This window comes from Charadrius vociferus, unplaced genomic scaffold, assembly GCF_000708025.1.
Source record: "Charadrius vociferus isolate BGI_N301 unplaced genomic scaffold, ASM70802v2 scaffold4, whole genome shotgun sequence".
Classification (NCBI taxonomy): Eukaryota; Metazoa; Chordata; class Aves; order Charadriiformes; family Charadriidae; genus Charadrius; species Charadrius vociferus.
In genome coordinates, this window is record NW_009648150.1 from 429973 (window position 1) to 445788 (window position 15816).

The 15816-nt window shown below is 43.3% G+C and overlaps 1 protein-coding gene across 1 annotated transcript in view; it reads left to right on the forward strand.

Moving 5' to 3' along the window:
* The window catches only part of TECRL (trans-2,3-enoyl-CoA reductase-like), a 72277-nt gene that overhangs the window by 43996 nt on the left and 12465 nt on the right, over positions 1 to 15816 (forward strand). Inside the window, exon 5 of the mRNA XM_009884016.1 lies at positions 13354 to 13469. Within this exon, the coding sequence (XP_009882318.1) occupies positions 13354 to 13469 (116 nt within the window). The remainder of the gene's footprint in view (positions 1 to 13353; positions 13470 to 15816) is intronic.

Sequence of the window (15816 nt, forward strand, 5' to 3'; positions counted from 1 at the left end):
TTGAAAACTCTATAATTTCATGATCATTTTGCCTCCAACCTTCACATCACCCACAAGTCCTTCTCTGCTCAGTAACAACAGCCTAGCAGGGTACCTTCCCTATTTGGCTCATTCACCTGTGTCAGGACTTTATCTTTCACACACTCCAGGAACCTCCTAGACTGTTCCCTCTCTGCTGTACTGTGTTTTCAGCAGTCATCTGGTAAGTTGAAGTCCCCCACAAGAACAAGTGCTAGTGATTGTGAGACTTGTCCCAGCTGCTTATAGAATATTTTGTCTGCCTCTTGACCCTGATTAGGCGATCTACAATGGACTCCCACCATGATATCTGCCTTGTTGGCCTTCCCCCTGATTCTTAAGCATAAACACTCAACCCTATTGTCACCATCATTAAGCTCAAGACAATCAAAACACTCCCTAAGAAACAGGGTCACTCCACCGCTTCTCCGTGCTGGCCTATCCCTTCTGAAGAGTTTATAGCCATCAAATTCAGCATTCCAGTTGTGCCTATCATCCCACCATGTTTCTGTGCTGGCGACTATATAATAGTTTTCATGCTGCACTATGGCTTCCAGCTCTTCCTGTTTGTTGCCCATGCTGCATGCATTGGTGTAGATGCACTTCAGTTGTGCTATCGATTCTGTCACCTTTCTGGGGGAGAAGCCCTAATTCCTACCTGACCATTCCCAGGTGCTTCCATTATTTCTAGCCCATGAATATCCCTTGTTGTCTTTGCTATTGCATGGTCCATTCCCTGCCTCCACTGGGATGGCAGACTGAAGGACCTCACTAGCAGGCCGTCCCAGAAACATTTATGTGCTGCCTTCAGGCTTCTCTCTAGCAAACCTGGTTTTATCCCTTTCCCCCTTCAAATCTAGTTTAAAGCCCTTTCGATGAGCCCTGTCAACTCCTGTGTAAGAATCTTTTCCCCCCTTTGAAACAGGTGTGTGGAGTCTGTTGCCCGCAGGCCTGGTGTCGCATAAACCAACCCATGATCAAAAACCCCGAAGTCCTGCTGGTGACACCAGGCTCGGAGTCAGGTATTGATCTGCTGGCTGTTGCTGTTCCTTCCCTTATCCTTCCCTGCAACTGGAGGGATAAAGAACACTACACGTGCTACCGATCCCTCAACCAGTCATCCCAAGGCCCTGAAGTTTCTCTTGACTGCCTTCGGATTTCTTGTTGCAACTTCATTGCTGCCTACCTGAAAAATAAATAATGGATAATGACCTGAGGGCCATATCAGGGTGGGAAGTTTTCTCACCACATTTTTAACCCGGGCTCCAGGGAGGCAGCAGACTTCCCTAAGAAGTGGGTCTGGTCTGCGTATCGGGCCTTCCGTTCCCTTCAGGAGGGAGTCACCTATGACAATGACCTGTCTTTTATTATTTGTGGGGGTAGTTTTGATGCAGGGCATAGGCCGACTTAACCTCAGCAATGCTTCCAAGCTGGATGAACCATCATCTTCACTACTGTCAGGTTCTGCATGCAGAGTCTTGTACTGGTTATGCAAGGGGAGATGGGAAGGTGGTGTTGCTGCTGAGGAGACGCGCCTGCTGCGCCAGGTGGGAACTTGTTGCCATTGCCTCCTATCCTTCAGTTTACTGTGTTCAGTCAGGTGGAGAGAAGGTGGGGAATCCTCTGTATTATGCGTCTTTTCTTCCTGTTGGGCCTGTCTCAGGGAAGGTAGGATGTGATTCCAGTGGTCAGTCTCTCTCTCTCCATGTTCTAGAGGCTGGGTTGCCCTGAGGGGGGAGGGAGAGCAAACTGAGGTGAGGGATTTGCAGTTCCCCTCCACTGGAGCAATTACTTGTCAATCTCTTTTGAGAATGAGGACCTTTCCTGGTATAATGTGGGTAGAAATCCAGCCTCAGCTGGCTTCTTTTGAAGAATGGAGGCCCTCAAGGCTCATCTCAGGAAAGCAATTCAGGAAGAAAACAAAACCTGTTTCTTAGTATCATGGATTTTGTTAGAACTCTCTCTCTCCTCTGCCTTCTTTTTTATAAAACAAAGATTATCTGAAACACATAATTTACTTCTGCACAAGATTTACCAAGCCCTTTACCCTACCTGGAGGGGGTAGTTGAGGTTTGCTGATTGATGCTGCAGAGATACTAACGGGAGCTAAGTTTACAGATCTTTCCTATATGCCTCCTACAAAGATTGTACCCCCAGGGGTGTTTGAAATTGCCGCCACTGAAGTGATGGGTTTTATTTTTAATCTCTGTCCAATTTTGGGCCTAAGCATGTTTGACAGAGACCTCTTTTTACATATTGCAATGCGGCATGTGACTTTTTGAAACATGGCTGGCATTTTACCACTAAGAATGCATACTGCTGTTGTAGTCAAAAGCAAAAAGAAAACCATTCTTCCTGCTCAAATTCAGACTTCTGTTAAAGCTTTCCTCATTTGAGCAGTGATTGCAATTTCTGATTTATCAGCCTCTGTTGTCTAATTGCTACCCGGGCAGGCTACCAGAGGGATCAAAATAGAACTGAGGAAACAGCACAGAAGTGTGAAAAATATATTTTATCTCCAAGTCTGTGAATTTCATAAGATTAACCCTGAAACACAGTACTTCAGTAAATATTTTTTTGTAACTGTGATTTAAAATTAGGGATTGCTTAAATACTTTGACTCCTGAGAGCCTTAAAATATTGAGGCTGGCAACAGAACTATTCCATTTGCTTTGATTATAGTTCCTTAGTTTGTGCATTTTTTTGCTTTGTGTTTGTACAGTCCCCCCACTCACATACCCTCCCTATATGACTCTGATTCCACACAGCTCTGCAGTATAAACAAATAATCACATGGAGAAAACCATTGATTCTCTCTGATTCGAGTTACCACTTCAACAGACTTCTGCTGGTGTAAAACAGAGCTGTCTGAAAAATAGAACTGTATTTAATAGGTTTAAGATTATAATGTACATCATTTTTCTGGAATAATTTCAAATTTTCCAATGAAAAAAGATTCTCCTCAATTTAGAAATGTAGAGACTAATACTTATTTGAACTCGAGAACATCTTTGAAATCTGAAAATCTACACTTTCACTAACTGATCTGTTCCCTTCTGGCTGTGAAGTAAAATTATCACCAAGTTAGACATTGTGGAAAATGAACAAGAAACCAAGAGGTCTACCTTTGAAGCTTTTTGGTTGTATACCCGGTGTACACAGTGGGGAAGTGCATGCTGTACTGAATAATGAGGTGTGCCTGTTCTCTTGGGGGGAAGGCAGCGTTTTTCTCCTCTTACTTACACAGTGCATGCGTACCAAAGTTTTTCTATCCTGTAGGTGTGGGTGGGTGGTGAATAGGGGAGGAGCAGTTTGCTCTGACTGTGGCTGGCAGAGCTCACTCAATTAGTCCTGTAAATGCAGAACAATCCCATGAAGCCTGTGGGATGAGTGTGATACAAAGCAATTTATGAGTACTGAGGCAGCCAAACTGCTGCAGATTCATTTTCCCCACCTTCTCTATACTGAGGTCAGCTTTGGGCTTCCCATGGGGAACAGCTTAAGATGTCTTCCCTCAACTGGGAATGGAACAATAGATTTCAATAAAGGTTTATAACCTCTCAATGGGGTGTAGAAGTACAGACAATTAAAATAGAAGAAAAAAGACAGAATCTGAGGAATTTGAAGGAGTGAGAGGGCTGGGAGTCCCAGCAAACTAGTGGGCCAGTGCGAAGAAGATAAATGTCATAAAACTCATACGATCATTTCTTTGGAAGGAACCAGAGTTCAAGGTAAGAGAAAGGGCTGAGGATCTGCAGGATGTATCAGTGGAGAATGTAAGTGAATATTTTTCTCAGCAGATACATCTCAGAGCTTGAATATTTTGTGGCCAATTCAAACACAGTTGTGGGACAGGACCCTATAAATTGAATTACACTTTCAGGGAACTGTGGCTACCTGGAAAATTTAGTGGCAGTGCCAAATAAACAGAATGTGTGTGTCATGGTTTCAGCTAGGATGGAGTTAACTTTCTTGCTAGTAGCTGGTGTAGTGCTATGTTTTGGGTTTGAGATGAGAAATAGTGTTGATAGCACACTGGTGGTTTTGGTTGCTCATAAGCAGTTGAGGCCTTTTCTGCTCCCCAAACCACCCCCTCCAGTTTGGGAGGGCACAAAAAGTTGGGAGGGGGCACAGCTGGGACAGCTGACCCCAACTGACCAAAGGGATATTCCATACCATATGACATCATGCTCTGTATATAAAGCTGGGGAAGAAGAAGGAAGGGGAGGACATTTGGAGTTATGGCATTTGTCTTCCCAAGTAACCACTACACACGATGGAGCCCTGCTTCCCTGGAGATGGCTGAACACCTCCCTGCCCATGGGAAGCAGTGAATGAATTCCTTCTTTTGCTTTGCTTGCTTGCCTGCATGGCTTTTGCTTTACCCATTAAACTGTTTTCATCTCAACCCACGAGTTTTTTTCTCACTTTTACTCTTCTGATTCTCTCCCCCATCCCAACCAGGGGCAGTGAGTGAGCAGCTGCATGGTCCTAGCTGCCAGCTGGGGTTAAACCACAACAGTGTGATTCTGTGTAAATCTGTAGGTGGCTTAAAAATAACAAGAAATTTCCAAAGAGAGAGAAATCCCTAAACGTTTTTTCATTGCTTAACCTCTTCACAGAATCACAGAATCACAGAATGGTTAGGGTTGGAAGGGACCTCTGGAGATCATCTAGTCCAACCCCCCTGCCAGAGCCCACCCTCTTGTATCAATAGATAATTTGATCATAGAAGATGATCTCCAGGAAAAAAAGAAGCCACCCATTTCCAACAACAATTATTTGTAATGCAAAGCACCTCCATTTTACAGCTAGGAGTTTGTACTTGGCACAGGTTTCTGCTTGAACACACAGTAAGTGCTGCTCTACCTTGGTACAGCTGGCCAAGTCTTGAGCTGATCCCAGTCAAATGCTATGAACTTTCAAAACATTGTAACCTTTCACAAAGGCAAACTACACACACAAGATTGGTCTTATTTTTCATTTAATTAAGTCTAATAGTTTTCAACCTCCAGGGTTATCAGGAGAGAACAGCTTGCATTTGCCTGATTTCTTGCCATGGTTTTATATTGTCTGTGCCTTTTCTTGGGCCACATTTGCTTTTAGTTCTTTGTTACTGCCCAGTGGCAGCATGAAGTCAACTGATAAGGGAAGAGGAGACCTCTGAAACTGCCCAGCTGGCTGATTGGGATTCCTCAGACGCTGCTTCTAATAAGGCAAACAATGTTGCAATAATTTCTCTTGGTCTCAGCAACAAATGCCACAAGCTCATGATGACCCTGCCAGCATGTCAACTTTTCAGCCACCAAAGGGAGTTGGGAAGGTACTAGGAAAATTAATTTTGAGGGGTGGATGTTTTGGTCGCTGTTGAGCACAGTACAGGCTGAAGAGCCTATGCGTAAGTGTTCATAGTAACACACTTGAATTTTTACTGCTTCAAGCACAAAAAGAAGGTAGAGGGAATTCAGTAAGCATAAACAGAACAAGCTGTTTCTTTCAGTTATACACAGCTTTATGCTTAAACCCTTCCTACAATTTAAGGAACAAAGAGCTACTTGATGTACAGTGCTGATAACTGCAGACTCTTTCCTATTTGTATTCAGAGTAACTGTGGAGGTGGAAATTTGTCAATCTATGCAAATTCGAGAAGTTTTAGTGCCTCTAGAATGCATATGCCTGGCAAATTTATTTTGTATGGGGAAATTTTGCCCAGCCCCATACCAGATGTAAGGAGAGCACAGAGAGGAGAGTGAACCAGAGAGCGAACCAGTGTTTGGGAAAGTGAACCAGAGTGGACTAATGTTTGGGAGAGTAAACCAGAGAGTCAACCAGTGTTTGGGAGGACCAGGTGCCCCTTTGTCAGTCTGTGCCTACCTTGTCTGGTGACCTCAGTAAGTCACTGAATTTCTCTGTATCTTAGTTTCCAGATCTGCAGCAAGAAAACAAGAGTATTTTCCTCTTTGCAAAGTGTTTTGATGCTTCTAGATGAAAAGCACTGTAGAAGAGCTAGCTGAGATTATTAGTAATAGCCAGGTGTTAAAAAGCACTATTTCATTTAGGTATCTACATAGCAGATGATAGATATAAATTTTAAAATGATACACATTATATGGCACATTACAAAATGCTGTCAAAGCCATGTAAAGATTTGGCAGCAAATATGACCTGAATACTCACATTGGTATTCAGTTACAAACAGAACTTAAGTGCTTTGTTGAATATCACAGATCCACAGAATCACACAGAATGGTAGGGGATGGAAGGGACCTTCAGAGATCATCTACTCCAACCCCCCCTGCCAAAGCAGGATCACCTAGAGCAGATTGGACAGGAACACATCCAGGAGGGTTTTTAATACCTCCAGAGAAGGAGACTCCACAGCCTCTCTGGGCAGCCTGTTCCAGTGCTCTGTCACCCTCAAAGTAAAGAAGTTTTTGCTCATGTTGAGATGGAATTTCTTGTGTTTCAGCTTGTACCCATTGCCCCTTGTCCTGTTGCTGGTCACCACTGAAGAGTCTGGCCCCATCCTCTTTACACCAGCCCTTTAGATATTTATAAGCATTGATGAGATCCCTCTCAGTCTTCTCCAGGCTAAAGAGACCCAGGTCACTCAGCCTTTCCTCACAAGAGAGGTGCTCCAGTCCCCTGATCATATTTATAGCCCTCCACTGGACACTCTTCAGTAGTTCCCTGTCTTTCTTGAACTGGGGAGCCCAGAACTGGACACGGTACTCCAGATCCAGATCCGCCAGGGCAGAGTAGAGGGGGAGGATAACTTCTCTCGATCTCCTGGCCACGGTCTTTTTAATGCACCCCAGGATACCATTGGCCTTCTTGGCCACAAGGGCACATTGCTGGCTCATGGTCAACTTGTCCACCAGGACTCCCAGGTCCCTCTCTGCAGAGCTGCTTTCCAGCAGGTCAACCCCTAACCTGTACTGGTGCATGGAATTATTCCTCCCTAAGTGCAGGACCAAGTGTAACTTGCCCTTGATGAACTTCATTAACTTCCTCTCTACCCAACACTCTAGCCTGTCCAGGTTTTGCTAAATGGTGGCACAGCATTCTGGTGTGTCAGCCATGTTCCTCAGTTTGTGTCCGCAAATTTGCTGTGGGTACACTCTGTCCCTTCATCCAGGTCGTTGATGAATATGTTGAACAAGACTGGACCCAGTACTGACACCTGGGGAACACTGCTAGCTACAGGCCTCCAGTTAGACTCTGTGCCGCTGATCGCAACCCTCTGAGCTCTGAGATTCAGCCAGTTCTCAATCCACCTCATTGTCCACTCATCTAACCCACAATTCCTAAGTTTACCTATGAGGACGTTAGGGGAGACAGTGTCAAAAGCCTTGCTGAGGTCAAAGTAGGCAACGTCCACTGCTCTCCCCTCATCCACCCAGTCAGTTATGCCACCACAGAAGGCTATCAGATTGGTCAAGCATGATTTCCCCTTGGTAAATCCATGTTGCCCACTCCTGATAACCTTCCCTTCCTCCACATGCTTAGAGATGACATCCAGGATGAGCTGTTCCATGACCTTTCCAGGGATGGAGGTGAGGCTGACTGGCCTGCAGTTTCCCGGGTCCTCCTTCTTGCCCTTTTGAAGATTGGTGTGATATTGGCTTTACTCCAGTTCTCAGGCACCTCTCCTGTTCTCCATGATCTTTCAAAGATGATGGAGTGCAGCTTTGCAATAACATCTGCCATCTTCCTCAGCACTCATGGGTGCATCCCATCAGGGCCCATGGACCTGTGGGTGTCGAGTTTGCCTAAATGATCTCTAACCTGATCCTCCTCGATCAAGGGAAGGTCTTCCTTTCTCCAAGCTCTCTCTCTTACCTCCAGGGTCTGGGATTCTTGAGGCTGGCCTTGGCAGTAAAGACTGAAGCAAAGAATATGTGTAGGTACAAACATATATAACATGCATGTATGTGTGTGTATATGAAGATCATTTGTTAATTTGCAGTAATTTTCCATTTTGAATAAGAAACATGTAAAGCCTTGAGCTGTCAGGGAAGAATCTTGACCAGAGAATGAAGTGCTCTGATGCCAAACCAGTGGTTTCAGACAGCTTGGTCTTCGAAGAAGAGACAGGAGGAATCTAAGATTTCACCTCCCTTTACCCACAGAGGGAGCACAGGCCTGGCTCAGGGAGAAATAGCATCCATCACTGTTCATTCCCCAGCTCCTGAAGCTGGCCTGAGTCAGCTGCAATTTGCCTATAAAATCCTACAGCAAATCCATCCCTATCTCTGATATTTGTGGTAAATATTGAGCTACAGCCTGAAATACTCCTAGACTCTGAGTCACTGCAAAATCTGCCCAGACAAGGGAAGTTTCAGGTGCCCCTGCGTGTACTATTTAAGTTTTGTAGAATGGATTAGCCAGTTCCATGAGAACTAGAACAAAAATCCTTGAATATTCTATCAGCCCTTAAGAATGGTACTACCTGATGCAAAACTGCTGCTGCTGCAGATTTTTGCAAACATGAAAATACAAAAAAATTCAAAAGATGAAGATTTAGAGATGCTGCTAAAATGATGCCATTATCATCCCCAGGTAACTATATGGCCTTTAATGAGGTAGCAAAGCATATGAAGTAGAAATTAGTCCAGAAATGAATAAAGTTTCTTAATGATCATTAGCGCAAGAGTACTTAGGGCTGGCATTGTAAAAGGAGTTTAGGGTAGTTAGATGCTAAGTTTAATGTGCTTTCAGGACTTGGGGGAGTTCAACTGTCTGTTTCTTTTGGATTTCTCAGAAATCCCAGCTGCACATAGTAATGGTCTGTCTGTCTGACAGCAGTAGATCCTCCTTTTTATGCAGTACGTACTGTCTCAGTCTGACCCTGGCTCAGACCTGCAACTAGTGCCTTTGTCTCACATTTATCAGAGAAACTAAGCTCTGTCTATTAGATAATTTATATACTGCAGCTGCTTTTCCATCAAAGTTACCCAAGGCACGCTTGAGCTATTTTGTGTCTCTTGCTGTGCTGAGAGCTTCAGGCAATGACCCAAAGTCAATGTCCTGGCTGCAGGTATTATCTTCATACCATGCCCTCTGCTTCCCCTGCTTGAACCCAGACATTGCATTGGCAGTGGAAGAGAAAACATCATGACCAGCACCGATGGACTGGGAAACTGCCCCTACATGGCATGGAAAGAGCTGCGGGAAGGGATCAGTATGGAAAAGGTTGTATGGCCTTTCTTCAGCTCTGCTCTGCAGCTTGTCATACATGAGATAATGTGAGACTATGCCAAAAGACAACATGATACAAGATAGGGTGTGTTGTGTGGTATTACAGAAAGGGCATGTTGTAAACATTATAGAGAGGAATTAGCTGATGCCCTTATGTGACGATTACTAATCCACGGGCTGTTAGTTTGTAAAGATCCTGTTGGACTTTTTAAAGACTCCCTTCAATCCACCCATCCTGTTTATAGCGTCCTTGTCTTTTTCTGCCTTTTCCCAACCAGCACACACAGTACTATAAACTCACACCAAAAACCTTTCTATTCCCTGCAGTAGACCTGTTGGGATGGTGTCAGGCACTGTGCCAGCTGCCCCTACCAGCCAGAAAATTCATCTCACATTGCCTCAAATAACTTTAAAGACCTCCTTTTACCTCTGCTGCATTCACATCTCCCTAAATATACCCTCTGTCTCATGAAATCTGGGATTATAATTCCTGGCCTGGTTGTTACTCAGTTCAGCAAGGTGTTACTGGCACGATATCTGAACAGAGATAAAAGAAGCAGGTACAATCTGGCTCATGCAAGATGCCTTCATGGTTTGTGAATAACCTACCCTGTATTGTTTTCCCATTTGTCTCATCATCTCTTGAATGATGGAGACTCCTACATTAGCAGCCTTTTGACATATTTCAGAGTTCCATTTTGTTGTTTATATAGTAGATGTTTCTAGTTTAGGTATTACTGAATCAGGTCCCTAAGGAGCTAGTAATTGAGACAGCTAAAGAAGCTTGAGTTTAGCACCCTGAGTGGAGGTCATGCGTGGGAGAGGTTTGATTCAAGAACACCACTTTCTCTATGCCACTGAGAACAATAGGTATATAGAGTATATAATGCCAGACACTGTAGAGGGGAGAAGGAAGGTAAGAGAACTGGACACTGTGCAAGACATAAAATAGAGCATACAGATGTGGAAAAAGGGGGCAATTTCCTGTTTTCTTTCTTCAGGGAGTTAACGATGAGCTCAACAGTTCAATTCTGTTGAGCTATGCACATTGTGATAGAGATGTAATGCTCTTCCAGGAAAAGATCTTTCTGTTTACTATGGACCGCCATAATTGGTTGAACCAAATACATCAAAATAATCTCAGCAGGCCTACAACATGGTAAAGAAAAAGCAATTTTCTTCTAAATATTGGATTTTTTTTTGCATTTCTGCAGAAGAAAAATGCGCTGTGTTTTAAATGATCACTTTTTTAGTTTTTAGAAAATGGTATTTCTTTTGTCTACAAACTACAAGTTATGAAGTTATTACTTCTGGGGTTTTGTTTAACATTTGATTATTATTTTTGCAGAATATGTCAGCAGGGACTTGTATCTTAGTAATTTTGTAGGTTTTTTTGAGCATCTGTAAAAATGACAGGTTGAACTGATCCTTAACACAACTAATAACTCCCCAAGCCCAGCAATTAGTCAACTATAGAATGAGCATGAAGGTACTAGGTAGGCTTAATTGCATAGATTCCTTGAGAATCAATAGTAAAAGAATGGTGCTTGGCTTTGATTGCCAATGGTTAGAACTGATTTTAATTTTGTGTTAATTTAAGACTACTTTCCCTTCTACCTGCTTGAACTTGTGGGATTTTTAGCAGTTTCTCTGCCTGCCTTTCTGGAACTCACTTTTCATTTCTGATGAATTTAAAATCAGTGGGCCAGAGAAGGAGAACAGAGGTTGCAGCATGGGAGATGCATCAGAGGGAAACAGACTGAAACTCGCCCAAAATGTTAAAAACAAACCTCAAAAACACCACTGCAGATTGAACCTCAACCTGTAAAGCAGAATGCTACTATCTTAACTATGTCCCAGCAGTGTGATGCAGTTATGATAAAGGCAAATAAAGTCGTACCTGCCAGACAATACCTACTCTGATTGCAAATCTCACACTTGACCCTGCGCCACCTCCCTCTGCATGGGCGATTAACGCTTTGTGTTGGATATGACTGACACACATATAAGTTGGGACCTTGTTCCTGGCCTGTAAAGCATCCTGAGAATGCTGATGCTGCTCAACTCCACAAACCCCAACTCAAGCTACTGTTGGTGCTCTCAACTGCTTCTCTGAATTGGTCTGATGGGAGGCTCTTCATTCCCTCTCCTACATCAAAAACACCTCCTCACCCAGGCACAGGAATTCAGGTAGCTACCATGGCTGTTAGCTTTGGCTGTTAAATAGAGACTGGATTTTTTTTTACTAAATCCTGAACTTTCAGCACCTGAAATCAGCCAGGGGGTAAGGGGAGAACACTTAGTGCAGTGTGAAGTAACCACAACTTGGTGCTAAGTCCTGCCAAACTTTTCCTGGCAGCTTTGTAATATGCTGATGCCAAAGAGATGATAAAATCTGGCAGTTAGAGGTGTATTCTGTGGTGCAACTCATGGCTGAGAGGAAAAGCTATACTGAAGAAAGCAGCTCATTCCAAGCTCTTACACTGACTTGCCCGGACCACATTATCTGCACCTCTGTCTCCTATACCACCATTGTCTATATTTAGTGTATTTGGTATTAATAGTGGAGGCTGTTAATGTTTGTAAAGTGCCTAACATGGTGGGCTCACAGTTAGGAATAGACCCACACAACTGCTATTAGGACAAAACTGCAATAAGCCCTTGGCTGTGGTGTGTTCCACAACAATGTGGGCTTTTAGACACTCCTTGATTAAATGTTTTCATACACATCACACCACCGCTCTTGGGATCATGCAGAGTCTAAATAGAACACAGAAATCATGGTGTCACATGGAACAAAAGACAATTTGTCAGTTTCCTGGTAGAGAATGCTTAAGTCTGTCACTTTTGGAGACAGTCCTGCTATGAAAGTCTGAAATTTCAAAAAGTTTCCCCCTGTAATAGAGAAAAAGGAATAGTATTGGGGGTCCCAAATGAGGGAAACTTAATTGCAGAATATTTCTGTTCCAAATCTCTTCTGAAGATTGATGAGAGGAACAGCTCACTGGGGGTCGGACTTCCTGCCAAATACTACTGTAGAGAAAGGTAGTCTAAATTCAGTGTTGCTTCCTTAAGCCACAGGTTATCCATTACAATTCTATAGCAGTGCAAACAGCCACCTTGAAGCTAAATGGCCAATTAGTTATGAATCTTTATCCTTTAAGCGTTTGAGTTATGATTCGCCAGTTGCTGGCCCTTGTAAACGCGTAGGACCACAGCATTTCCATTTTATTCTGAGGTTCATTCCAGTGGGGACAGATGAACAAATTCAGACCTCACAAAACTCTAACCACGTTTTACTTCCTCCAGCTGTTTGTAGCTTAAGAGTGTGCCCTGACAAAAGGCAATACTGGCTTATACCAAATCAAAGTCAGAACATAAAACAGAGGGTGGCTCACAGCAGCACTATGACTCCGCATTTGCTCCCTGCCCCCAAATCTCTTCTTGGCTCTCTGTGGCTAGCAGGAGTGACAGTGGGGAGATGAAATTATTTCTCACTGTTTTATAGGGTAGCTTACTTGTCCAGTCTGCCCACCGCAGGCTACTTCTGCTGATGCCTGCACAGGGAGGAGTCCCACTCCTTCACTGAACAAAGGCTCGAAGGGCCATACACCAGACAGGCAGGTCCTGCGCTTCTACCCACCACCAAATTTCAAGCAATGGTCCCTCCCTTCCAGATGACTCTGCTAGCAACCAGTATTCAAAGCTGTTTGTTTCTGTTGTGCTTGTTTGGCTTTTAGCTGATGTATGACTTAATTGCAAAAAACACTGGCAGAAAGCAAGCTGCCTTCAGCTTTTGGGCCTTGATTTTTAGTGTTATTTAGATTCCAAATACGCATCTGATGGCACAGCCAAAAGTATAAAGAGGAGATGACTGTGATTTTGACCACTTTCCATGAAGCCTTCCTGACTGGGTTAATGTTCTGCACAGAAATCTCTCTCATTTCCTAGATTAATTTTACTCTGCTAAAGAGACAGCAGAAAAAAACCCTATGTGTCATTTAAGTCCTCAAAATGAAGCCAAAATGACATTTGAAGGATGAATAGGTGTTGTGGATAACAGTATTCTTTTTCTCACGCCTTTATTGGTACAATTTCCTACTCTGATACAACTATTTTCTTTTTCATTTCTAGTTTTTTCTAACAGAATACACCGGTCCTCTTCTAATATATCTGCTCTTTTACATTCGTCTCTCAACTATTTATGATCAAGTGGAAAGTAAGAAGAACTTCCGCCACCCAGTGGTTCAGTAAGTGACACTTGCGTGAACAGGGGGACAGGGAGCCAGAGGGACGGAGACTACATTTAAGGGCTGAGTAGGTTACAGGGGGTGTGAGGCTGCATGCCTGGTCTCAGAGTCAGTGAGAGTTTCAGATTGTTCTTATCAATAGCGGTCTCATATTTTAGCAGCACTCATAAGCCTGACCAAAAATGGGATCCCAGTTGCAATGGTCACTCCACCTGATCACAATGGGAGATTATTTTCCCTAAATATTTTGCACTCTAGTCACGCAGCCTGAACAGAAGGTGAAATAATAAACACAGTGGGTAGTAACCCAAAGTCACGCTTGACAGAGAAGAGAGGACAAGACTTCAGGTGTCGCGCTCTCAGTCCCCTTACAGTGTATTCCCACTCATAAGATGAGTAGCATCAGCATCCAGCACAGATGATAACTACCCCCATGCCAGCTCTCACCTAGGCATAGCAAGGAGGAGTTTTGAGAGGTCTGCATGTCATGAGTCAGGTCAAGAACAACTGAGACACTCAAAAGAAGCACCATAGAAATTCAGAACTGGTAATCCGGTTTTTGAAACTAACCTCTTCAAACAGTAATTGTTCCACAGGGCCATACACAACATATATGAATTCTGAAAGATTTTTAAGAAATAAAACACTTAAGTGACGAACAAAAATAATAGTTCAGCCACTGTTATAGAACACTGAAGAGCACAGATTCTATCTAGCTGTACAGAAATGAATCAGAGGAGCTCATATATATGCATAAACCAGATAGCTTTGCTTCTCTCCATCACTGGAACAGTAATGCTAACAAGGAAAATTAAACAGCTGCTATATAATACAGTAGGAGCTGACCACAAGGAAAAGCAACCTGCTTAGTCTGCTAGAATTCAAGAGCATGCCAAAAAACAATGAAGAGAGGAAAGCCAACCAAGATAGCTTTTTATGGCCTTTGACAGCCCCTGCCATTCCCAAGCCTTTTGAAGGACTCTGGAAGAAACAAAACAGACCTGATCAATGGGAGGGATTAAGAACTGTTGCAGACAAGGAAGTGGCAAGCAGCTATACACGATAACTGCGAGGGAGGCTCAAGGCACTGCCACCACCAACTGTACCCCTCCACAGGATTGTGGTTAACGCACCAGGCAGGCTGCAAACTTTCACACTTAAGGAATTTACTTCTCTTCGGTATAATTGTTCCCATTCTGAGGGATTAGTGCCTGGCAGAGGGGTGGACGTGATCAAGGAAAGCCTGTCGGCTGCATAAGTTGGAGCACCGGAAGTGGGAACTTTCCCACAGCACTTTTTCCACCCTGTCACTGCAGAATCAAGGGAGCTGGTATACAGCAGAGAAACACAGTGAGTAATAATACCATTTACAGATGGAGGAATAGAGACTTGGAGAGACATTAAGGGAGTTAGTGGAGCTGGGAATGAGAACACAGAATAGTTGAATTCAAATCCATAGCTGCAAGACGCTTGCCTTCCTTCTTTTGCTCAAACACTTATAATGAGAGAATTTATGTTAGTACAGAAGAGCCAGCAATACCACTTCTTTTAAGTGGACAAGGGGTGTGCAGAATCCTTTCAGTGACCACTCCTTAACGGGTTCATCTGAGGTCCCTGTCCTAAGCCAAATTAATTTTAAAATTCCCAGCAAAGCTGGAATTTTGCTCCAGACTTTGGATAAGTCATTAATTGTTTGAAATTTTCTTAGCTCAACTCTCTCTGGTTTAATTACTTTGAAATTGTTTAATCTTTGACTCTGGCGACCATACAAGATGCATAATAAAAGTATTTGAGATTTCACATGCTGAAAATCACTTTTCATTTATGTTTTATAATTGGTTTGCAGTGAGACGGGCTCTGGTATTACGGTAAATGTAACCAAGATAAAATGCCACCAGGAATCACTCTTGACATTTGTTTCTGAAACTCAATCTCTATGAGCTGCAACTCATTCTCAGAGGCAAATCAGCAACGCCTGTTATTGTTTCATAATCTTCCTCAAAAGAGAATCAGTATAATAATTTCTACAACAATTACCTCGTTTCTTTGTAACGGGCAACAAAAAAGCCATCAGAATGGATTAACTTTGCAACAAAATCTCATTTTGCGTCCACAAGGAAATGAAATACAAACTACCTCCATGCAGCTACTTGAGTTGGCAAAGGACAAGGAAACCATTCAGAAGATATTCAGAGTGTTTTTAAATGTCAGACACATCCTACAGGAGCATTAAGGTGGCCTTAAAACGTGGGAGACGTCTTTTGGAAAAGCACAGCAGACGCCTGCTTGTATACACAGCTGTCCTTTTTTAATGTCTTGGCAGGGCTATGTATCACATTCAGAGCTC